General features: G+C 37.3%; 1 protein-coding gene across 1 annotated transcript in view; it reads left to right on the plus strand.

Annotated features, from left to right (window-relative positions):
• Nucleotides 1-3248: 3248 nt before the first annotated feature.
• Asz1 (ankyrin repeat, SAM and basic leucine zipper domain containing 1) overlaps nt 3249-26432 on the plus strand; it is a 40701-nt gene continuing 17517 nt past the window's right edge. Inside the window, exons 1-4 of the mRNA XM_028871794.2 lie at nt 3249-3377; nt 3791-3890; nt 8367-8489; nt 10156-10267. Of these exons, the coding sequence (XP_028727627.1) occupies nt 3273-3377; nt 3791-3890; nt 8367-8489; nt 10156-10267 (440 nt within the window). The 5' untranslated portion in view covers nt 3249-3272. The remainder of the gene's footprint in view (nt 3378-3790; nt 3891-8366; nt 8490-10155; nt 10268-26432) is intronic.

Raw genomic sequence — 26432 nt, forward strand, 5'->3', positions numbered from 1 at the left:
GGTAGAGCCAGGCGGATCTCTGTGAGTTCGAGGCCAACCTGGGCTACCAAGTGAGTTCCAGGAAAGGCGCAAAGCTACACAGAGAAACCCTGTCTCGAAAAACCAAAAAAAAAAAAAAAAAAAAAAAAAAAATAATAATAATCTTTTGGGTAAATCCCAAAGTCTTTAAAATAAGTTGTATATAGCTAATTTCCTAGTATGTATATGTATAAGGTAGATTCTTTTGAGCTCCTTGCTTAAACATCCAACTACCTATTTTAAAGTTTCCCTTGGGAGCCGGGCGTTGGTGGCGCACGCCTTTAATCCCAGCACTCGGGAGGCAGAGCCAGGCGGATCTCTGTGAGTTCGAGGCCAGCCTGGGCTACCAAGTGAGTTCCAGGAAAGGCGCAAAGCTACACAGAGAAACCCTGTCTCGAAAAACCAAAAAAAAAAAAAAAAAAAAAAAAAAAATAATAATAATAATCTTTTGGGTAAATCCCAAAGTCTTTAAAATAAGTTGTATATAGCTAATTTCCTAGTATGTATATGTATAAGGTAGATTCTTTTGAGCTCCTTGCTTAAACATCCAACTACCTATTTTAAAGTTTCCCTTGGGAGCCGGGCGTTGGTGGCGCACGCCTTTAATCCCAGCACTCGGGAGGTAGAGCCAGGCGGATCTCTGTAAGTTCGAGGCCAGCCTGGGCTACCAAGTGAGCTCCAGGAAAGGCACAAAGCTACACAGAGAAACCCTGTCTCGAAAAAAGTTTCCCTTGGACATCTGGTTTTTAATTAACTTGGGGATATTCACCACATCTTCACATTTATCCTGCAATTTCCTCCCATCCTAGTAAATGATACCAGTATTTAATCAGTCAACTGCTTAAACAGAAAACCTCTGCAAAAGGGATTAAGCATCTTTAAAACACACACACACACACACACACACACACACACACACAGAAATGTTTTAGCATTCAATTCATCATGAAGTAAAATCCGGTATCATGGCCCACAAAAGTACACCCAATCATAACACACACACACATCATAGGGGTCTTGATCAGGTTTGTATTCTCTGCCAGTTAAAGAATTAAAAGGCACGTAAAAACGGAAACACAAGAGGTAGCTGCAGAAAAAAATCTCAAGCACCTCAGACAGAAATCAGCAGTTGAAAAAAGGCTTTTATTGAAGTGAGGAAACACAAACACACAGCAGACACACAGAAAAAGCCACCCTCCACAAAGTAGGGTTGGGTTGAACATTAAAGCCAGGGCTTTGTAGCCTTTGAAAAGTTTTCCTCTCCTAATTCAGTGTTGATCAGTTTGAAGAAAGCTGGGGTGGTTGATTTGCCCAGATCTGTGGTATGCATGTCTTGATCCAATCTTGAGCTCCTCCTTGACCAGTCCATCAGCAGGGGAACTGCTGGTGGGACACAAAATCTTTTGTCTCAAGTCAGGAGGGTGACGAAGAAGCTGGTAATCTTGGAAATTTGTCACCTTTCTTACCTAGCCATGGCCCCTTTCCCTATGTCTGCCTACCAGGGAGTCTGGCTGACTCCAAGTCTCTCACCCATGTTTTTTGTGTACTTATTTTTGTCTCTCTGTACAGGTCGAACCACTATACTGAAATAATAATTACAGCTACATTCTACCTTTCTCTTCCGTTCAAAGTGGCTCCATGCTGAACCCTCTATTTAACTCTCATACCAACTCTTTCCATGGACACGAAGGTGTCTCCAATTTTCAGAAAAGATGTGTGGTGCAATGGGAGAAAAAAGGTAATAAATTGGTCAAGGGCACACAGCTACAGCTAATGATTCTACCAGTAAAGAATCTAATTGATTTGGTTCCAGAACTCAAGCACGCTTACTTAATCTGCTTTGAGGGCACTTAAAATCTCCAGTCTTGTTTAGTTGTATATTGTTCTCTTGTTTCTTCTCTCTCTCTCTCTCTCTCTCTCTCTCTCTCTCTCTCTCTCTCTCTCTCTCTCTCTCTCTCTCTCTCTCTCTCTCTGTGTGTGTGTGTCTGCCTGTCTCTGTCTTTCTGTGTGTCTTTCTCTGTCTGTCTGTCTCTCTCTCTCTGAGTCTCTCCCCCCTCTCTCCCTCCCTCCCTCTCCCCCCTAATTGAAATGTGGCCCCCATCAGGCACCACAGTTTGTCTTTAACGCTGTCTCCTCTAAAGCCTGGTTTTGGACTGTAACTGATCATGGTGGTGTGTGACTTAGGGTGAGTATTCTGGAGCCCAGGGTAAGGGAATCCAGAATTTACAGTAAGCCTAGGCTACATGGTGAGACAATCTTGTGAAACACACACACACACACACACTCACACAAACTCCAGTTATCCTGGCTGTACTCAATGATCCATGACATTTACTGAATTAATACATTTAGATGGACTAGTGTTCCCTCCAACCCTAACTAATCTACTTAAAAAGACCTTTGAGACTCTCTGAAGTGATTTATTACATGAAAAAACCTTCAAGGGAAAAAGAAGTACTGAGAAAGAATGGTACAAGACTACTTGTATGTCGCTGAGATAAATACTCTCCTTTTTAATCAATCAAGGTTTTCCTGTAGTGGGAAAGATAATAAATAGATCAATGGGATGCAGAAAAGTGGGTCTGACCTTGGGCTGCTTTTTCACGCGAAGTTGTCGCTCTCCGGATATCTGAATCAGTGTGTTCTTTCTGCCCCTACACTCTTCTCTCGTGCCTGACTGGTTCTGCTGGAGCATCCGAGTCACAGCAGGAGAATGTTCTGAGGGCTGAGTTTCTAACTCCAAGGGGAGACTTCTGATGCCGTGAGAGGCAAAGATTGGAAGGAGGGGCTACACCTCACTCTTCTGGAGGCTTCTGGAAAGTCTGCGGTACCCGGTCGCGACACACTCGAGCAAACGGGTCCTTCTACAAGGCACTTGGTCTGGCAGGAGTCCGTCTCCCCAGCACACTGCTCCCGGACGGTTTGGCAGGTGCCGGGGACGGCACGGCCAGAAGGACTCCTTCCACGAGTGTGGCATTCTTTGACGCCGTGATCAAACTTTCTATCTTTCTTTTTTTCTCTTTTTAAAAGAAACAGAGCCCCCTGAGGTCCCTGGCGGAGCGAGACTGTGGAGCTTCGTGAGGCTCGAGGCCACCGGCTCCGGTGTGAAAGGCCACTTCCCTCCCAGCACGCTTTCGGTGGGAGGGGACGCGGCCCGCGCGCAGCTTTGCGCCTGCGTCAGAGGCCCCACGCGCTTGCGCAGGGTCACCGTCCTGCTCTGGTGGCGCGCAGGCGCAGAAGAGCAGCTTGGGGCCATGGCGGCGGGCACGCTGAGGGCCTTGTCAGTGGCTGGCGGAGGCGAGAGCAGCGATAGCGAGGACGATGGCTGGGATATTGGGTATCTGGACCGGTCATCTCAGGTAGTAGGAAAGGCGACGTCTTGATGGCACTTGATTTGGGCCCACCGTGGCTTTCGAAGGACAGGCCCAGACACACGAACCCCCTTTTCCTCATGCTCAGCCCCCTAACTTTGTCCCAGGATTGTGAATTACGCGTGTCTCGGGTTATTAAGCAAACCACCAAAGGGTTCCCTTGTTCGCCAACTGCTGTTTTCATCAGTGGCATCTTTTAGGCCTCAGGCGTAGCGCTTGGCTTGGATTTGGCTCATTGTTACCCATTCCCGTTAAAGATGATTGGAGATGTGGATTCTTCGCGTATTTTATTTGCTGGCCAAGGCCAAACAATCCTATGTACTTAACCAAACATTGTTATTTCCTGATGCAATGGGAATGAAAATACACCTAACGAGAATTTTAACTTCCTGCTCTCTTAGAAATTAAAGAGGTCGTTACCCGTTGAAGAGAAGAACGAAACATTTAAGAAAGCACTGACCACCGGAGACATTTCCTTAGTGAAGGAACTCCTAGATTCTGGTGAGAGTTAAGAATCCCGTCAAGCGAACAGAGTTGTTTAAATTAACTAGAGTGCCTTATTTTTCAGTTTGTGCTGTTTTCCTAATGAGTGTTAGCGTATCAGTTGTATTATCCATGTCTTAGTTGGCATTTTTGTTTACTTGACCAATTTTCGTCATCATCTGCCCTCTTATTTGGAATGGGTCACCAATTATCTTCCATTGGTTTCTTGCACCTTCTTTAAGAGACCTGTTCTGATTAATCCTACCCCACCTTAATCATCCTTTTAAAATATTTACTTGGCAGCTGGGCAGTGGTGGCACACGCCCTTAATCCCAGCACTCGGGAGGCAGAGCCAGGCGGATCTCTGTGAGTTCGAGGCCAGCCTGGTCTACAAAGAGAGTTCCAGGAAAGGCACAAAGCTACACAGAGAAACCCTATCTCATGGAAAAACCAAAATATTTACTTGGCTATCATATGCTTCTTAAGATCTTCTTCAGGTTCTGTTTCCTTCTGTGTTTTGTTGCATAAGGCTTGATTGAATTCAGTATCAAAATGAATATCTATGTATTTCTTCTAGTTTCATGGCCTACTGGGTGTGATTCCTTGGGGATGTCACTTAAGCTTTCAGAGCATCAGTTTCTTTATGTAAAATATAATTTTATCCTGGGTCCCATAATGCTTTCTTAAAGAGTAAGTAAAACTTATTTTTAGATTACCTACACGTGCAAATTAAATTGTTGACTCAAAAGGTTGAAATTATCCAAGGACTATCAAGTGTTAAACAACTATAAGATACAAAATACTCATACATAAGACCTAAGAGGTCATGAACAGCAAGCAAGTGTTTTTCTTCTTTGCTAGAGACAATATATCGTTTACTAAAAATACATCATTGGGAAACATCACTTGATGGTCCTGTAATATTAAATAAGCTGTCACACTTTCGTAAGCTTCAGTTTCCTCCTTTTTAAAAGAATCACAGCATTATACCCAAGACTATTGGAATTAAAATAAGACAATGTGTAAATAATGGGTTAGAACATACAGTTTTTATGTCACTGTTAGCTTAAGATATATGTAAACAGTATGTAAAACTTCACTGTTAAATTTGTAACAGATGAGGTAACTCTGTCTCACTTTGTGAACAAACGCTGGACCTTGATATTCACTTGATGAGGTTCAGTATGATTTAAATAAGGAAATAAGAGGACTGGATATATAATATGAATATGTATGTGTAATGAGCATAGTAATAATGGGGTAGAATAGGCAGAAGTTTTAGAGACGAGAATTTGTCCTCAGAATAATGGGACCAGGTATGTTGAAGGTGATACAGAAACTTGAAGTATTAGGACCTAATATGGTCACTGGCAAATGGGGGCTTTTCAGCCTCCTGAAAAGAGCTTGCTGCTCTGTAAGTGCTTGGTTAGCCATTTGAAAGTTTTCCTGAATTACAAAATAGTTTAAAACTCGTTTTTAAAAGCCAGTAATAAATGTATAGGCATAAGGAGAAAGGTATTTTACCTTTGTTTTGCTTTTTGCTTTTTAGTTTTTTGAGATAGGGTTTCTCTGTGTAGTTTTGGTGCCTGTCCTAGATCTTGCTCTGTAGACCAGGCTGGCCTCAAACTTACAGAGATCTGCCTGCCTCTTTCTCCCAAGTGCTGGGATTAAAGGCGTGTGCCATCACCGCTGCTGCTACCACCACCTGGCTGATATTTTACCTTTGTTTCCACAAAACAAGTACTAGAATTGATAATCAGTAAGAACTTTTGTACCAAAAGTCAACATTTACTTCTCTTTTGTCATACTTTGTCTATCTTTGATGCCACAGTTTTGGTAACAACTACCACAGCAAAGAATAAGCAAATAATAAGAAAATAATAATAAATAATAAGAACAAATAATAAGAAAATAATTATTGTTAAAATTGAAAAAAAAATGATTGAAAAATGATTGTTACTCTGAACTCATTTTCTGAATATTGCAGCGGTTTAGAAAGGAAAAATTGTTAGCAAGAACAAACTCAAGCCCCCCCCCACGCACACACACACGCTCTAAATATATATAATGTAGTACTGCATTTCCCCAGTAATTCCCATATACATTATGACAATTTAACTAAGACAGTTGGAGATTTTACTTTTATAGTCTTCAGTGGCTTACTGCTTCAACATAAAAAATTTGAGCCTCAGAGCATTTCCTCAGTAATAGGACTTCTATCTTTCTAAACAGAATACTGTAGCTAAAAACCATAAAAATCTGTAAATTATAAAACATTAATGCCAATGCTGTTACCCATACAATTTTCTTTGAAAACAGAAAAGCATTCTCTTTGCTGAAATTGGCAAGTATTTATTATTATTATTATTATTATTATTATTATTAATTTTATGTGTATGGATGTTTTGCCTGCATGTAGGTCTGTGTACCATGTGTGTGCCTGGTGCTGGGAAAGGGCATTGGATCCTTTGGAACTGCAGTTATAGACAGTTATGAGTCACCATGTAGGTGCTGAGAGTCAAACCCGATTCTTCTGGAAAAGCAGTCAGTGCTCTTAACCACTGCGTCACTCCTCCACCCTCCCCACCCTGCAAGTGTCAATGAGAAATGACCACTTTACTCAATCTCTCTAGAGGAAAAGGTTTCTATTAATTTAATGGGTTGGGTTCATGGCCTTATTGTATGTTTGTCCTTGTTATGCAGCTTCTATACTCTTCAATCCTGGATTAGGCCAACCTCTTTTTATTTGTTTGCTTTATATTACCAAGCCAGTATTACTAAGGAAATTCCTAATAATTCAAGGGATTTGCTGCCTTCATGGTTTGAAGGTTTAACCATCGTCCTTTCTTGGCAGTTACTTCCTGTCTCTGTCACATTCTAAATGTGATTTAATATATAGTGTGTGTGGATGGTTCGTCTGCATGTCTGTGTAACACATGCCAGCAGTGCCCCAGAGGTCAGTGAAGGGCATCAGGTAGCATGGGACTGGAGTTAAAGACGGTTATGAGCTGTCTGCCAGGTGGGTGCTGGGGATCGAACAAGGTCCTCTGTATCCCTCCCTCCAGCCCTCCTCGTTTAAATAGTGACTAATTTAAACTCTATCTTACATTCAAGGCCTGCCATTTCACGCCTCTCCTTATAGAGTTCACTGCTTGTTCTTCGTTTTTCTAAAGTAAACTTGATATTGATTTTCTGCTTGTTCTTTTAATCACACCTCCTCAGAGTAATTTTAAATTATAATGTTGCTATCTTTGAATTTCCTTTTATTTTCCACCCTGTTCCTCTCTCTTCCATGTTCTTGGTTTCATTTTTGTATTATATATTTCTGTCTTCCTATTGGTTTCCTTGCCTCCTGTCCCATTCTCAACAGTAGTGTGTTGTGTTTATAAGATAATTAAATGATAATATTGATCCTTGGATTACAAATTGAGCTCTAATGGTCCAACACTAACTTTCAGTTTCATGCTTTATCAATTTATCCATGGGTTAAGTTTTGTGTTGGTGCCGGGCGGTGGTGGTGGTGCATGCCTTTAATCCCAGCACTTGGGAGGCAGAGGCAGGTGGATCTCTGTGAGTTCAGGGCCAGCCTGGGCTACAGAGTGAGTTCCAGGAAAGGTACAAAGCTACACAGAGAAACCCTGTCTTGGAAAAAAAAAAAAAAAAGTTTTGTGTTGGTAAGAAGTTAAGGATGTCTTGAAGGCATATGTGGTATTTGCAACCATATGGATGTATAATACTGCTCAAATCTTCCCCAATGTCACCACAAAAAAAGTAGCATGGAAGTCCCTATCATATTATAGATACTATATTTATTATATTATGTGGTAAACATTGTTCATATTGGGTCTCATGGAACATAGTGCCACCATAAAACTGAAGGTAGAAAGTTTTAGCAATACCAATACAAGAATTTTTGAAGCCTTTCTTATGAAGAAATGTCCTTCCATAATACCTACATATATCCATATAATTTTACACTTACTGAGGTAATAGGCTTTTTATTTGTCCTTGTTTTGGTTGTAGGGCTTTCAAAAAAAATTTTTATGGGGATGAATGAAAGATAGCCCAGTGATTAAGAGCACTTGCTGCTCTTACAGAGGACCCAGATTTAGTTCTGTACACACTTAAGGTGGCTGACAACCATCTGTAACTCCATTCCAGTTTCTGGAGTTCTGATGCCCTCTTCTGGCCTCTGTGGACACTGCACACCAGTGGTGCATATACAAAATAAGTCTTCAAAACAATGTTAGGCTGGAGAGATGGCTCAGTAGTTAAGAGCTCTTCCAGAGGACCCAGGTTCAATTCTCAGCACCCACTTGCCAGCTCATAACTATCTCCAGCTCAAAATGATTTGACACCCTCATATAGACATGAATGCAAACAAAACACCATTTCACATAAGATAGATACATACATACATAGATACATAGATGGATACATAGATGGATGGATAGATCAATAGATCATTTAAACAAGGTGTCTCTACATCAACAGGCATTAATGTAGATTCCAGCTTCCGGTATGGATGGACCCCTCTTATGTATGCGGCTAGTGTGGCCAATGTAGAGATGGTTCGCTTCCTTTTGGACAGAGGTGCTAATGCAAGCTTTGATAAGGGTAAGATGCTTAAGAAAATTTGATTGTCTGTACTGTGATTCTTTGATTTCCAAGCAATGGTTATACTAAATGAGAAATTAAAGTTTTTTAAACAAACATCTACCAGTTATATTATATAAAAATGAAAATTCAAATGTAAAACATACATATTTTGTAAAACTATCTCTCCAAGAAGATAGCTTTACAATCTGTTATTTTTGTTATCTTAATAACAGGTTATATTATTATGTACTTTTAAATAATATGCTAGATGATTTTGGTTGTTTTTAAAGGAAAAGTGCACTGAAAGGAATATCAAAAAGCAGTAATTTTGTGAAAAATTACTTGAAAATCACTTTGTATGCTTGAAAACTGAATTATATTAAAATTGTTTCATAGTTTCCCTGTTATTCAACAACTTCCATTTAGTGCTATGAGTCCATTCTTAAGAGCAAGAGTATATATGTATATCCAGTTTGCTACATTGAAGCAGTAATTATATTTTATTAAGATGTTTCTAACAGGCATTTGAATTCATTTCATATTTCAGATATATTATGTTTCAGAATTAATTTTTACATTTTTATCTATGTGAGACACTCACAAAACTATTACTATAATGTTCTATATAGTTTACAGAAATTCCTCTCTTTGTTGCATTCTTAGGTTTTGCTTTTCATTATGTCATTTGAAAATATCACTCAATGAAAGTCATATTTAAGAAGGAGAGTTTTAAAACATATAGACTACTCTGTTCAAAAACCATGGTTTTCTTTTTTTTGTTTAAAATCAGAGAAGTACTGTGGTTTAAAGGTATTCTATTTTGACAGTATGTGCACATAAATTCCTCTGTGTCTATATAGCCTCATTCGGTAGTGAGGCCAGTTATTAATTTAATGTCCATCAATTGGTTCTAACAAAATATTGGGCATCCTGGTAGTAACACTGTAATGAAAAAACTGGGTCTAGTATAATTATGGCTTATCTGTATTGAGTCATTAGTGTAAAGCATGGTTATGATGTCCTGTTTTATATTTCTAATACTAGAGAAGGGTTTTTGGTGTGGTAGTGTTGTATGTCTTTAATCATCCCCCATTTCCACCACTTTTAGAAAACAGGGTGAGTTCACAGGGTAGAAATGACTGTTAAAAAAAAAAAAAAGTACCAATGGATGGAGGCACCAGCAAAATGACTCAGCAGGTAAAGGCACTTGCTGCCAAGCCATGCCTGATCATGTGAGTTAAATCTGTGGAACCCCCACAATGGAAGGAGAAAACCAATTTCCAGGGTTTGTCTTCTGACCTCCTCATTGGTACAGTTTACAAACAAATTTCAAGGATTGTCAGAAGTGAAGTAAAGCCAAACACTTATCTTTATTTTCCAATCACAAATTGAGCAAGGCATTTTTTAAAATTTTTTAAATTAAAACTTCACATGCAGGCTATGTGGATGTACGAATTCATTGTGCTTAACCACTTTATATTTTCTTGAAGAAATGGCAGTAGGAGAAGAAAGTTAAGATATGAGTTGAACATACACTTTAGAGATGCAAAAGGCCCATTGCTGAGATGGTGAAATGGGAAGAGGTTGGGAATTTTAGAGTACAATAAATGCTTAGCATGGTAAAGAAGGCATTTAGAGATGCTTCCTAATGTGTGGGGATTTCTTTGCTTTTCTACTCATATAGACAAGTTAACCATCTTGATAACTGCATGCTCTGCTCGTGGCTCAGAGGAGCATGTCTTGAAGTGCGTAGAGTTACTACTTTCACGAAACGCAGATCCAAATGTTGCTTGTAGGTAAGAGCCTAATTCTCTGATGAAAGTATTATACTTTATCAACCTGTTATATTTGATAAAATGAATTTTTAAAAGTCAATAACATTGTTTACTTGGCCAAGTAGTGAATAAAAATGCATCATAAAGTCATAGTTTCATTGTATAAGAATATCAAAAGGAGATAACATAAAGGTAAACTTTTGACTTTTAAATTTTAGAGGACTAAGAATTTGTAATTACAAGGAAAGAACTGTAAGCCTATTTCCTGTGAATCATAGCCTCAGAAGAACATGGTGTTTCAACTATGGTACAGTAATAAAATAAATCAAATAAATAAATAAAGTTTCTTAAGTTTTTTCCATCTAAGAATTAAGAATTTGGGTCTGAAAAAAAAAAGAATTTAGGTCTGACAAGATGGCTCAGCATTTAAGAGATGTATGTACTGCTCTTGCAGTTCCCAGAACCCACATTGATTGGCTCACAACAACCTGAATCTCTAGCTACAGGGAATCCAACACCTTCTTCTGAACTCTTCAGGCACGTATACTCACATGTACATATCCACACAAAACATTTATGCACATAATTAAAAAGAATAACAAGTATTTTTAAAAGAATTAATAGTTTTATTTATACAAATACTAAGAAAACACATTGTAAGCAGTTTTTCTCTGGCCCACCTGTCAGCTCCCAAATAGCCACACTGAGACTTCTTATTAATTTTAAAAGCTCAGCCAATAGCTTAGGCTTGTTACTAACTAGCTCTTAAAACTTAAGTTAACCCATTTCTTTTAATCTATGTATTGCCACATGGCTCATGGCTTTACCTATCTGTGGTTGATATATTATGCACTCTAATAAAGCTTTCCTAGGGATCAGAGAACAGAACAGCCACTAGATTAGACATAGAGGTCAAACAGTGGTGGCACACACTCCTTTAATCCTGTCACTCAGGAGGCAGAGATTCATTTGGAGCTCTGAGTTCAAGGTCACACTGGAAACAGAACCAGGCATGGTGGTACACACCTTTAATCCCAGCACTTGAGATCTCATGTCTTTGCTTGGGAAGGACACACACCTTTAATCCCAGGAAGTGATTGGCAGGAAGCAGAAAGATATATAAGGCAGGAGGACTAGGAACTAGAGACTTTTAAGCAATTCAGCTGAGATCCCTTTCAGGTGAGGATTCGGAGGCTTTAAGTCTGAAGATTTGTGGAAACAGGAAAGGCTGAGTTGGCGAGGTGAGGTTGACCATGGCTTTTTCTGTCCCTCTGATCTTTCAGAATTTACCCCAATATCTGGCTCTAGGTTTTTTATTAATAAGACCATTTAAGATTCGTGTTACTCCTGTCCTCCAGCATATCTTGCTCCTTCTGTGTCTCCTAGCAACCCCATCTTTCCCAATGTCTTCTGTGCCCCCAAAATCCTGCCTTGCTATTGACCATTCAGCTTTTTATTAAACCAACCTAAGTGACAAATCTTCACAGTGTACAAAAAGATTATTCCACAACAATACATAGAAGTGTTTCCCTTCCCTAAGACTACATCAGTTAGATAATTGTGTATAGGAAATGGTACTAGATACAAACAGTAAATATACCACATATATGTTGAAAAGTTACTACTAATAAAAATAAATTGCTTAAAATTTTCAATTGACTTCTTGCCTGGCTTCATTTTTCTACTCAGCCTTCCTATTAAATCCCTCTTTTTGTTTTAGCTAATCTTCAAAGTGAAGAAAATAGGAATTAGTACACATAAAATAAATGTCTAGTGTGGATAGAATCATTCATAATTTATTATTCCTAGTAGTTACTATCCATGGCCTCAAATGTAGTAACAATTATGCTTAACTCAAAGTTTTCTTCCTAATTTAGTTTGCTACCTATGAGACTAATATAGAAGCATTAGAAAGTACTTAGATAGCATATTTAGATCTCCTCTAAAATAAAAAAGATTTTTATCTCATTGGAGTACTTCTAAAGCTATATGTGTGTTAGCTTCCATACCATATTGGCAATTTTTAAAGATACTTTTGATTGTCACACCTCAAAAATATCACTAGCATTTAGTATTTAGAGGTCAGGGATGGCCCAGTAAAATATCCTGTTATTCATAGGATAGCCCCTCCAAGCAAAGAATTACTAACCCCAAAATGTCGATAGTGTTGAAGTTAAGAAACTCTGATACAGTATTAAAAAGGCCAAGCTATACAGATAATCATCACCTAAAAATTAAAGATTAAAAAGAGTAGATATTAAAACTATCTACAAACGTTTAATGCAACACTTCATGGGAGTACTTTTATTCTGTTTAGAGAATAACTCTTAAGTGTAAATTTTAAATCTGGTTGTACCTTGAGATTGAGACACGCATACACAGTTGAATTGAATCCAAGTGTGCTGTCATTTAATTTGTACCTTTGGAAATGGCCTGAAATAAGACTTGCCTCTCTGGATTCACAGTAAAATATTTGATTTTGTGGTGTGTTCTTCAGCTTTTGCTTTTGCTGTTTTTTATTTCTTTCATTACTTTCACAAGATGTTATAGGTAGCCAGGCATGGCAGTCCATGCCTGTTAGTCTTAGCATGCAGGAGTCTGAAGCAAGGGGCTTATGAGTTCAAGGTCAAGCCTGTACCACTTGCAGGAAGACTGTGTACCAATAGCAAGTGGTGAAAGCTTTGCCTTCTTACTGACTGACTTATAAGCATACTAAAGGAGACATCAAGGCAAATGGTGTCATGGGTTTATTCTGCCTCCTTAAGAACTAGATATCATCTTCCAGATACATAGGATAGACCTTAAGTGATGTGTCATGTAAAAGGAAAACAAACCCAAGACACATGAGAATACAGTGAGGTTTGAAGGGAACTGGATAAGTAAATCATTAACAATAGGAAAAAACCTGAAACCTATTTGAATATTGGGAGTTTTAGTTTGATGTAATATGTACAAAATATACCAAAAATAAATGTAACAGAAATTATTATCCAGCTGTCAGAGGAAAAACAGACTTTTAGATGAGTTTATTTTCAGTCTGTTGACTTAAGAAATGGTTTTGCTCATAAAAATTACCTCTTAGAGTGATAGAAGAGATACATAAAGCTTATAAATGACTATTTTTGTAAAAGCTAGATGATCGCCTAATTACTACTCTTCTAGGAAGATTTTCTTTTAACTAAAATGAGATCTGTAGACTTCTTTCATGAATAAAAACCCTATAGCAAAGGTCAAGCTGTAAGCTAAAAACTGAACTTTTAGTTCTGATGTCTGGTGTGGCTAGAGCACATGTACACCTTGTTGTAACAGTCTTTGTAGATAAACTAGCAGGGTGAAGAAAATGAGGAATTCACTTGTATGTTAGAAAGAAGATTCTTTAGGAGTTTGTAGACTTTTACAATGGAAATGAGTTGTTTGAATCAAATTGCTTTGTCAGTTTTTCTAAAAATGAATAGAAAGAATAAAAGTTAAGAGTAAATGTTGAATTTTCTATTACTTTATTTTCTAGAAGTCATGTGTTTTATCACAGCAATAGAAAAGAAACTAATACACTGGCAAAAATAGCTGATAAAATCAAACAAAATTTATTGGCTTAGATATTGAAAGAAAGGGCAAATATATAGTAAATTTCTATGAAGTTACTTGCTGACTTTAAAAGGCAGAACTTAAAGCATTTTAGGACTAAGCTCAGGGAGCAAGCGTGGGAAGGGCATCGCAGCCAGCATTGCACCATTCCTTACCCCACCTGCCTAAGTGGACACAGCCCCTGGCATGGTTCCGGGGGCACCACTGACTTCCCCACACCTCTAGTTAACTGCCTTAATTGCTTATTGGGAGATTCCATTCGTACTTGTTGTGACTGTTGTGTGTACTACTTCAGCAAACCACTTTGTATGGGTGCTGCTTATTACCACCAAGTGTTTGCATATGTTTTCAGATTCTCTCTTCGTTAACCATTATAGTTCATTGGTGTATTTTCCTCCCTCCTTCCTTTTCTTCTCCCTTCTCTTCCTCTCTCCCTCCCTCCTTTCTGTCTGGATTAATTTTTTAGACTGTCTAGAGAAATTAGCATTTTATTGTTTGATAAAATTCAAATCAAATTGTTGGTGTGTAGTAAAGGGAACTCTTGTAGGTGATGTTCTACCTTCATTGTTTGCGGGAAGTCTCTACTTTCGGGTGTATTGTAGCCATCAAGAGAGGGCAAAAAAAAAAAAAAAAAAAAAAAAAAAAAAAAAGATCACACACTGTAAATGTTAGCTCCCAGAGCATAGAATACAGAGTTTCTGTTGTCTCACAGATCTATGAATTCTAACTTGTTTCCAGAGCCAACAGCCCTTACACTAGCATGCCTGTTGGTCTGAGTTCTGATGATGTTCTTTACCGAACTGGTCAGGTGACAGCAGAAAAAGCTTTCTGATTTTCAGAGCCATATTCCTGTTGATCTGTGAAGTAGCAAGGGTCCAGAGGCAAAAGCAATTATAAATGTTAGCTTTCACTCTCAGGATTTGCTCTCTGGATTTCAGCTCAGTGACTCCTTGGTGTCTTTGTTTTTAAGAAAATTAAAAAAATTTTAAATACAGCTGTTTTAGGTGCCTTTGCAGCTTTGGTCCAAATTATCTAACTCACCGTGTCTACAGGGAGAAATTAACATTTTCTAATTATAATTTGTTTTTATATTTATGACTGTTTTAGTGTCTACTCTTGCTTTTATTTTCTGTGTGGATTTCTTTTTTTGTTGTTGTTGTTGTTGTTGTTTTGTTTTTGTTTTTCGAGACAGGGTTTCTCTGTGTAGCTTTGCGCCTTTCCTGGAACTCGCTTTGGAGACCAGGCTGGCCTCGAACTCACAGAGATCCGCCTGGCTCTGCCTCCCAAGTGCTGGGATTAAAGGCGTGCGCCACCACCGCCCGGCGTGGATTTCTTTTGTAGTTTTTTTTTTTCAAAAATTAACATTAACATTTCATAAGTTCTCCATATTGGTACAAAGAAACCTACATCATTCTTTTATCATTTTCTCTATTTTTTTCCTCTCCTTTCTTTGGGATTAATTGCAAAGAACTAACAACTTGAAAGTAATTTTCGAAGTTAAAACTCTAAGACAGAAATCACAATTGTGTTTTTCTTCAACATTGCTGATTTCAGTGCGTAGCAGGCGAAGTTTTTCTCCCACTCCGCAGATTCCTTTCACTCTGCTGATGTTCCCTTTGCTCTGCAGACACTCTTTCCTTTCCTGTGTCCCCTTAGTTAATTCTCCGGGTAATTTCTTGTGCTGTAGGAGTTTTGTGCAGAAATTTCTCGCCTATTCCTAAGTCTTTAAATATATTTCCTATGCTTTCCCCTAAAAGTTTCAGTGTTTCAGCTTTGTGGAGTGTGTTACCTTCTTTCACCTTTATATGGGTTCTGTGGATATGTCTTCTGTAGCAGGCCTCTACAGCCAGGGCTGTTACCCACTGAGCATCTTATCAGACATGCTGTCTTTAAAGGAAACATTTGTCTCAACATTTGCTGCCTCCCAAGTACTGTGTTAATTGCTTTTAAATACGTGGTCTAAATAATGGTTATAAATCAGTGGTAAATGGAGCTGACACTTTTATTGTTAAAGTAGTAATAAGCTTTGTAAAATCATATGTAACTTAATTTTTTTGTTTGTTTTTAGAATTTGTGAGATTTCCCCCTAATTTGCTGAAATGATTTCTTTTTTTTAAAAGGTATACTTATATGTAGAAGGTACTTTATCTGGCAAAGAATTATGTTAAATTCAGATTTCTCAGCCATGAGATAAAAGTTTTATAAACTTGTGTGGCATTTTAACTTCAGTAAATGTTTTATTACCATTGATAAATAAGGACACATTAACCAATGCTCAAGGTTTTGATGTAATCATTGAATAATTGTTAACTTGTTGAATAGTATTGCCTATTCTGAAAAAGAAGAAGAAACCTTGGGAAAAACTTCACCTTTCTCAGGGTATAAATTTAGTTACAAATTTCACTGGAGCAGCTTGGTAGAGTGAGTATAATACTAGTCTTGTAATGAGAGCATGCTTCTAGTTTAAATAAATATGTGGCACAGCTGCTTCTGACAGCACAAGCAGACAGCATGACAGTATTCTTCCAAACGCAGTTCTTAAATTGCTAACTTAGAAAACATTACTAGAAATGACCATTAACTTCCTGATATTTTTCCTCCTTTTTAAATCTGCATATAAATAATTCCCACATTTTTGTTGTGAATATTCAAATAACAAATAAGTTCATGGAGTAAACACAAGTGTTCTATAACTGAAGAAATTTGTTATGTTCTCTCAGATAGTAACTAAATGGTTTAATGAAGATCCCAATCCTTTTAAAAACCAAACCATATTTACATACAACTATATATGTGCATATAATTTTTTCTCACTCAAAAATGAGTGTGGGATTTTTCTGTCATACTTAATAACTTTATGTTGTTTGAGACCTTTACTGTGTTCATATTGCTTGTACACTGTCCTTATTACACATTATCATGTTGACAGCATTAAGCTGTATACAATTTGACATTCGTATATGGTTAGGAGTAATGTTTCATGAACTAGATTTCTAAGACTTGAGCTTCCTCTTTATTTTTTTCTAACTCTGTAATTTTGTTATTTATCTTTTCAGCTTTGTTTTTATAATAAAAGCATCGCATCATAAAGATGTTTTTCTGTTTTGAACTGTTCCTAGATAGGGAATAAGGATGTAATACTCCTAACAAGATGTACACATGAATTATATAAAAGACTTCCAGAAGTAGATTACTTTAAAAGTTCATACATTTAAAATGCATGAAGAATCCTCAAAACCTGTTTGGCAATTCATATTGTAAGCTCTCTGAAAGAATATCTACTTTATATCCTTGCCAATGTATAAATAAGTTTGTGTGTGTATGTGTGTGTGTGTGCGTGCATGTGTGCCTGTGTGCGTCCGCTGCTGCTGCTGCTGCTGTTGCTACTAGGGATTAACTTTTATTTGCTTATATTTAAAATAAGAATTATAGCTTCCCTTTTAAGTAGATTAATTGATGATATTTCTTTTCGTTGGCCTACTTAGTCCATTATCAATTAATATATGTGCTACATATATATGAACTTTTTGTTCTAATTTTGATTGAAAATCCAGTTTTATTATTTTACTCCTTATCTTGTCAGTTATTTGTTCTTTCAGTGTTCTTTGAGTGACTACCCTAAAAATTACCACACCTATTCTTTATTTATTAATATCTACTAAAAATTAGTGCTTTTATCTATCTATGGATACTGTTAGATACTTAGAATGTTTAGATTCCACTTGTCTTTTGAGTGTATTATCATGTATTTAAATTTATATTTACATGATGCCCATAATTCATTATTACTATTTTAGTATTAGTGGCAACTTTGATGTTAACTTTTAATTTTACCCATGTAATCATCTTCTCTGGTGTTCTTCACTCTGTCCTGTATTTTGTTTCAATCAAGAATCATTTTCCATCTAAAACCTTTCCTTAGTACATCTGTGTATTAGTTAAGGTTTTATTGCTGTGAAGAGACACCATGACCACAGCAACTCTTACAAAAGAAAACATTTAATTGGGTGACTTACAGTTTCCAAAGTGTATTCCATTATCATCATGGTGGGACATGATAGCATGCAGACAGACATGGTGCTAGAAAAGGAACTGAGAGTGGAGAAGGAGCTACATCTTGATCCCACAGGCAACAGGAAGTAAACTGAGACACTAGGTGTAGCTTGAGCATATATTAGACCACAAAGCCCACCTCCACAGTGACACACTTCCTCCAACAAGGCCACACCTACTCCAACAAGGCCACACCTCCTAATAGTGTCACTCCCTTTGGGGGCCATTTTCTTTCAAACACCACAATCTGTAAGCAGAGTCTTTTTTGAAAACATTTTGTTTACAATTTCAAGTTTTTTAGTGGAGATTAAAATTCTAGGTTATCAATTACTTTCATTTTTAATTTTTTTTTGAAATTAAAATATAAATACAGTATTTCCTTCTTACCTAGGGAAGAGTACACCAGTAACAAATGGTCAGCCCTGAAAATATACATGCAATACAATACATACATACAAGTAACATACAAATATAATTGTATTTATGTATTTAGAAATATGTGTCTGTACATATGCATATGTGTAAGTAACAATAACTAATCAAAAACAGGACCATGAATTTGAAAGTTACTTTTTTTTTTAAATACTTATCAAAACTTTCTCTTGTACCATCTGCTGTTTCTTCTGAAATGGCCATCCATCCTTATATTTGATCCTTCTAAGATACTTTAAATTTACTCATTGTTGTTTTAATTTTCGGGGGGGGGGGGGTTGAACTGGGATTACAGGTGTGCACCACCATACCAGCTCTATTGGCTTTTTAAAATAATAGCAACAACAAAATCTGTTTTATTGTATTTTTTGTTATGTATCAGTTTGTACACATAAAATAGTGTATCCATATACACTATTTTATGTGTACACACAAGCACACTAACACATTTTCCAGAAGATACAGAATGAGTTCTGCCTCTGAGCTCATTGCCTATGGTGATTACTTATTGGTTTCCTTGCATGTCTAGATCTGTAATTATAGAAATTGAGAATGCTTTTTTGCCTTTCTAAAATTTGTGCTTAAGTTTCTCTTTTTTGGTACTCATAGGCACCTTTTCAAATACAAAAGTTCCTGATTTGAGAAAATTAAAGTACATATTCTTTTCAGAATAAAAGGAAGTCTAAACATACTAAGTTTGTGTTTAGGCACGAAGCCCAATATTATTAATGTTGCCTTTGTATCTTCTTGCAAGGCTAAAGATTAAAAAAAACAAAACAAAACAAAACAAGGCATAAGTTTGAGATTCTAAAAGTCTCTGCTAATTTCCTGAGCATTCTTTTTAAAATGTGTTTATTGTTGTACATGTGTATGGCGTCTCTGTATGGGCAGGTAGGTGCATGCTACAGCATCTGTGTGGAGGTCAGAGGACAACTCTGTGATAAAAATTCTCTCCTTCCACCCTTACTGTGTTCTGGAAATAAACCTTGCACCACACAGCAGCAGGTGCCTTTATGCACTGAGCTATCTCACTGGCCTTATACATTCTTAATACATTTTATTAACCTGAGTCTCCTTTATTCCCTCTCTAGGTTAACTCTTACTTTCTTAAAGCTATTTCTTGCTTCCTAGTCTCTGGTGTTTTCAACAGAAAAGTTAGCTGTTCATCTTATCATTGATCTTTTAAATGTTTCCTCCCCAGCCCTAGATTCTTGGTGCCAGAATCTGTAGGGAGGAGGGTTCTTGCCACAAGATGCTGTTTTCCTTGCTACCCATCCTTCCCACACTTCATCTCCAGGAGAGAAAAATGTATCCTCCTTAAAAGAGGTGGTTTTGAACAGTGCAGAGCAGGTGGTCTGTCACTTGTGAATCATAGACTTCTTTCTTGAAGTCTGTTGCTTGATGTTTTTTATTAGTTTGGGAAATTCACCCGTCAATAAGATGCTGTCTTTGCCTCATTCTCTTCTCTGTAACTGGATTTGAGACCATTGCACTTAGTCTGTTACATGTAGACCAATTGTACTAACACTCTCTTCTTTTTGATACATCCATTCCCTTCCTAAGTTTACAGTGGATATTCTCTCCTGTATATTTTCCTAATCACTAAACCTGCATTAGTTAGTGCATCTGCTATTAAGGCCATTTATTAACTTCTTATATTTTTCAGTTTTAAATTTTCTGAGTACTTTTTATTGCCGGATATTCAGGTCTCTAATTAAATTTTTCTTTTAGTTTTTCTCCTTTTATTGAAAAATTTTTATCATGCAATATATTTGATCATGTTTTCTCTTCCCCCAACCCTTCCCTAAATCCTACCCACTTCCCTGTTTTTTTATCCAGTAATGTTCTATTGTGAAGTTTGAAGGCACTAGAATTTTATGTGTATGTGTTAGAATTATAATATCATCTTGAATTATTGTTCTCTTTATCAATATGATGTAACCTTCTTTATCTTTTTTGAATAATTTTGGCTTGAAGTTCAGTTTTCCAATATTATAACAGTAATGTCTGCTTTCTTCATAGTTTCATTTGCTTTGAGTGATTTTTCCAAACTTTGCCTAAGGTTGCTTCTTTCTGATGGTGAGGTGTGTCTTTTGACTGTGTTAATGAGACAATTAATATTTAAAGTTATTATTGAAAGGATTATATTAACATCTGTCATTTAGTTCATTTTGTAGCTTTTGGTATTTTCCCATTCCTCATTTGCCAAATTTCTGTCCTAAAGTAAGGTTTATTCTTTCCTATAATCTCAGGGTTTTTTTTTTTTTTCAGTACAAAGGATTCCTTTGGGTATTTTTGTAGTACTGACTTAACAGTCATGAATTCCATTAGTTGTGCTTATCATGGGAAGTTTTTCTTTCTTCAACTGTAACACATAGTAATCTGGGTCCTTCAGTTCTTAGAATAAATCATCTACACTGTCCTGGCTCCTAGGGGTCCTGTCTTTGGATCTGCTCTAATTCTGGCATATTCATCCCTGTCTGTGATTTGGTTCTTCTCTCTTTCATCTTTTTGTCCTCTAGGCTTTGCATATTAACTAGAATGTAGCATGGAATGGTTCTTTTCCTGTCTTGTCTGTTTGGTACTGTAATGTCTCCTGAATCCTGGATGGTCAGCTCATTCTCTTGATCTGCTAACTTTTCCTCTGTGATCTTTATTGAATGAATTATTGGTGTCTCTAGTCTGATGTTCTTCTCCTTGTTCATCCCCATGATTCATAAATTTTTCTTTTGATGGTGTCCCCTGGGTTTTATATATTATTTTTATACATTCTTACTTTATCCTGATAGATGTCTTGATATTCTTCTCCATCTATCTTGTTCTCCATCCCTGATACTCTCTCTGTCTTCCAAGTGACTCATGGTAGAAGAGAGGCTTTCTACTGAGGTTTTTTTTGGAGAGAATATAGGACTTAGTTCCACACCAGGGGCTTGACTTTCCTGCTCTGGAAGCCTTAGTGTTGCTTCTCTACCTTCACATGGATTGGATCTGCTCTGTCACCATACAAATTCCTGAGGTGGATTACTTACAAAAATTAGAGGGAAGTGTGGGTGGGTGAATGGGCATGTGTATTTCAGGAATCCTAGTTTCTGGTAGCTCCCTCCTCCCTGAAGTTTACTATGTTTCATAGAACACTAATTACATCGATCTGAAGTATAGTTAGGATTCTCACACACATGCAGCTTTGAAGCTTCAAAGATGTGGCACTCTCTTAACAGCTCAGCTCTGTGAGGGTCTATACAGATAATGACATGGAGGGGTCTCATGTGCCAGCAGAAATCTCATCTCAAACTGGAAGCCAGCATCTGCATAGGGCCAGGCTTAAGGGTTGTCCCAGTTTCCATGAAACTTAACAAGATCCCCACAAGATACCCTGGTCATTATCAAGTACTTCCCCCAGTTAACCTGAGGACCTCTTACTGTGCCCCATTTCTTAAAGGTTCCACACCCCTCCCTGGAGGAGGAGACCAGCTTGCAACACTTGAATGTTTAGTGAACACCTAAACCACTAGAGCACCCTTCCAACTTCTTGTAGGCCCCTCAGTGCTGATCTAAAACTGTCTTACTCCTGGACGTAGATGTCCAGTTCCTAGCACTTTATCATTGCCCAAACTGTGCTTGTTTCATTATTCTTCCAGCTACACTTGTGAGCAGAGTTTAAAAAAAAAAGAAAGAAAGAAAAAAGAGTGCATCAAATATGTATGTGAAGGTGTAGGCAGATTTTTCTTTGGGCCTCCAGCTCATTAAAATAAAAAATTACATGGAAACTTATTACTAGTTATGAAAGCCTACAGCTTAGGCTTATCCCATTAGCTCTTATAACTTAAATCAACCCATTTCTATTCATCTATGTGCTGCCATGTGACTCATGGCTTTTGCCTTTCCTTTTGCATGTCTTGCTCCCTCTGTGTACGACTGGCTACTCTGCCTTTCTTCTTCCCAGAGCTCTCTCTAGCCAGAAGTCCTGCCTATACCTCTTGCCTAGCAACTGGCCATTTAGCTTTTTATTAAACCAGCCACAGTGACACATCTTCACACAGTGTAAAGGAATATTCCATAGCATGAAGGTAAAACAGTCATTTAATTTGTAGTACGAAAAAACTGTTAAGTACATCATTGTGAATGAAAATTCCTATGAACTTGAATTTTGTTGCCCTCTAGTGGAAGTTTTATTGAAATGAAATAACCATAAAGTCAGATTTGATAAAAGGTTTAGAAAAATGATTTAGTTACAAATGCGCATAGGCTAGCTTTGAACCTAAGCTAGCTGACCTTACTGCTTATACTCTAAATCAGAAGTTGGTGAGACTTTATTAGAACACAGACATGCTCTTTTATTTAGTGTCATCTGTGGCAGTTTTCATACTGTAAGAACCGAGTTGAATGCCACCACCGTGGCACATCTATGTGTGCTCACAAAGATTAAGGGATTTACTCTCTTGTCTTCTGCAGGAAAAGTTTGGTGAACTCTGACCTAAACCATTGAACTTTGTGGTTTCTGGTAGAGCTACTACCTATTTGTTTTCAGTTGTGAAAGGAATAACAAAATTATAATGCTAAGATTATATTGGGTTTATACTTGGAAAGTCCAAAGCAGTCAGCTCACAAAGTGTTAGACATAGTAGAAGTAAAAGCATATCATTTTCTAATGCTAATGTGCAAAATTCAGGTGACTATCTAGAAAATACAGTGATGTCGTAGATCCCACTCTTGAGAGCAAACATATATGTCTAAGATAAGTGGAAAAGAAAATTGAAGGACTTAAACGAAGACAATTTTAAATTATATTCCATGAAATTTTAGAAGACTGAATAATCTTGTCATTTCTTTGCTGAGATGAGACCATTTAAAAAAGATACTTTATATAATTTATAAAATTAAGTAGCCTATTCAAAGGACCAAGGGAATTGTGTCAACCTTATGAATAATTATAAAATTTCTAGAAGAAAATCTGACTAAAATATCAATAATTTGAGTGAAATTATAACCGAAACATGTAAGCTGAGGATATGTCTTGACCTTCCACAGCAAATTTAGATGTCATACAACTAAAATCTTTTAATAATGTTCTATTTAAAGCAAAGGGAGTGCTCTGCCTGGAAAAGGCGTAACTGTAGAAAGAGATGGAACATGTAGCAATGCCTAATGGGCAGGACAGATAACTTGAGTCTTCTGTGTTTGAATGGATCAGGCTGGTAGGCCAGTAAATAGGTTATGTAGCCACTGGTTACTAAAATCCAGAGAATGCCAGCATCATAAGATTAAATATGCACAGCAAAGCCAAAAAAAGTGACTTAGACTACAGAAAGGAAAAGTAGAACCTGAAAAGGGCATTACCCCTCTGAGGGATGGAAGAGGGATGTGCTGCCACAAAATAACAAAAGGCTTTAGGAAACAAGTACGGCAACGTGTGGAACTGGTCCTGGAGTAAAGCTAAGCATAGCTGCATGATTTTAAGTGGGTCGATGCCGAGAGCAACTAAGTGAATTAGAAGCTAAATGCTAGGAAATTTTCTAGGATAAAACACAGCAGGTAATATAAATGGAATCTATCAGGAAAAGATAAGAAACATGAAGAACATTGTCAGAAGTTCTATTGTCTATCTAATAAGCTTCCAGAAAGCTAAGGTTTGAACTCAGGAAGGACCTGGGTTGCATCTAAACAGAAGGTTCCATGTGAAAATAAAAGGTAGATTTGCTACATTTGAAGCACTAATGGCCAGCAATCATCATATACCGAAGACACCATTCCTTAATATGAAAAGATTCTTATTTCCATGACAAAATGTTTACACAAAAGTAAATACATGTAGGTGTGATGATTAATATTGATTGTCAACTGACGGGATCTAGAATTGCCCAGGAGACAAGTGTCTTGGCATGTCCGTGAGCGAGTTTCTGTGTCAGGTTAGCTGAGATGGGGAGACCTCCACAGACTAGGTGACACAGTTCCATGGGCTGAAGTCCCGGACTGAGTGGAAAGGAAGAAGTGAACTGAGCATTAGCATTCTTATGTTTGTGCTATGGATGCGATGTGACCAGATACCTCAAGCACCCATCACCATGACTACCCCATAACTGACGGTGCTCTTGAACTGTGAGCCTAAATTAACCCTTCCTTAAATTGTTCTTGTCAGGTGTTCTTCACAGCAGTAAGAAAAGTAAACTAATCAAGTAGTATGTGCATATTAACTAAGAATTAAAATACATAGCTATATCACAATACACTTCAAAATATCTTAAAGAAATTTAAAACTTATTAAGGAAATAAGTTTCATATGAAAATACTTCCTATGAAGAAATGACCATCTATTGTTATTTGACAATTTAACAACTATATATGGAAGAAGACAAATGGTCTGAGAAATCAATTTGTATTTAGTCTTTGCATCATCTAAGACTGAAGGTAAATATTTTGTAGTGTATATGGGAACTCGAAATGATTTTCCTCAGCAGAGACGCTACTGATATTTTAAGTGAGATCATCCCGTGTGCGGCAGGATGCATTGACTGGTCTAGGTTTTCATCCATTCATCCATTTAATTCAAACTCATTCCCTCTGGTGATTATGCTGACCACTAGAGGGAACCAGTAGATCTACTGTGAAAGAAACTTGATTTTCAGAATCTGCATGGATTTTTGCATTAAAACTATTTCAACAATGAGACAACACCTAGAGACAAAGTAGAGAATGATTCTTTCCCAAATCTGGGGAAAGAATTGACAGAGTTTTCACAGCACACAAAATTGTTCAAGGAGAATGGAAAAAACTGCTTTAAAAATTATGATTACATAAGAACTGAATATAACATGGAAAAATAGCTCCTGGAACTTAAAAACATATTTGAATCCAAAATATAGAGAAGAAAAGAGGACAGGTGTTTTTGCTAAAACTATTGGTGTGAAGAAGTCACATTCAGGATATACCTTCTGCTAATAAACTTTATGGAGAGATAGCCTACTTGTTGATAACATAACTAAAGTGAATAGGAATACGAACTTCAGGTCAAAATTCTTAAATCTCTGAAGTTTTTCATATATAAATCAGATAATGTGGGTGACTCCAAAGCACTGGGCCAAGAATGTCAGATCCTCCTTAAGAGAGATTGTTACATTCCACTCACAACAAATAGAATGATTCTAGTCTCCTTTGAATGGGCCCAGAAACGAACCTCTGTGGGTAGAGGGGTTAAATTTCTAACTTGAGGAAGTGATAAGTTACATAAAAACCACTAATCACTCTCAGAAAATACTCAAGAAACAGTTGGCAAATTAAATGAATGATTTGATCTCTTTCTGGATTGGCATAAATCCTAGTTCAGAATAAAATTCTATCTTAAACTAAAATAGAATGATAATAGACTGGATTAAAACATGAAAAGATCCAATGAGATCTTTGAATTCCCAGCATACTCAGAATGGGCTCTCTGACTAAATTCTGAAGGAAGGGGTAAGTTAACTACTCATGTTAGAAGGTGGGATTACTTAAAGACGTGTGTACATTTATTCAGTACAGGGTATGGTATAAATATTCATTAATCACTACAAGGCTGGCCCTTTTAATTTTATATTTTGCATACAGTATATTTTGATCATATTCTTTTCCCCTCCTCTAGCTCCTCCCAAATTCTCTCCACACAACTTCATGCTTTATTCTCTCTTTCTTTCTCTCTCTCCTCTAACAAAACAAAATACAAAAAGTCAAAACAAACATAGCCAATAAGACAAAATACCAAAGCAAAACAAAAATCACACATAAAAAGTGGAGTTGAATTTGTTTTGGACATCTACTCCTGGGCAAGGGGCCTGCCCTGGAATGTGGTTGATAAACCTGTGACACCCAATTGTGTTTTTAAAAATCACTTGCTAGCCGGGCGTTGGTGGCGCACGCCTTTAATCCCAGCACTCGGGAGGCAGAGCCAGGCGGATCTCTGTGAGTTCGAGGCCAACCTGGGCTACCAAGTGAGCTCCAGGAAAGGCGCAAAGCTACACAGAGAAACCCTGTCTCGAAAAAAACCAAAAAAAAAAAAAAAAAAAATCACTTGCTATATCTAAAGTTCTTGTTTCCTTCTCTTTTCATTCTTGATGACATTGTGTGTGCATACTTCTATGAAATT

Source organism: Peromyscus leucopus, chromosome 3 (genome assembly GCF_004664715.2).
Source record: "Peromyscus leucopus breed LL Stock chromosome 3, UCI_PerLeu_2.1, whole genome shotgun sequence".
In the NCBI taxonomy this organism is placed as follows: domain Eukaryota; kingdom Metazoa; phylum Chordata; class Mammalia; order Rodentia; family Cricetidae; genus Peromyscus; species Peromyscus leucopus.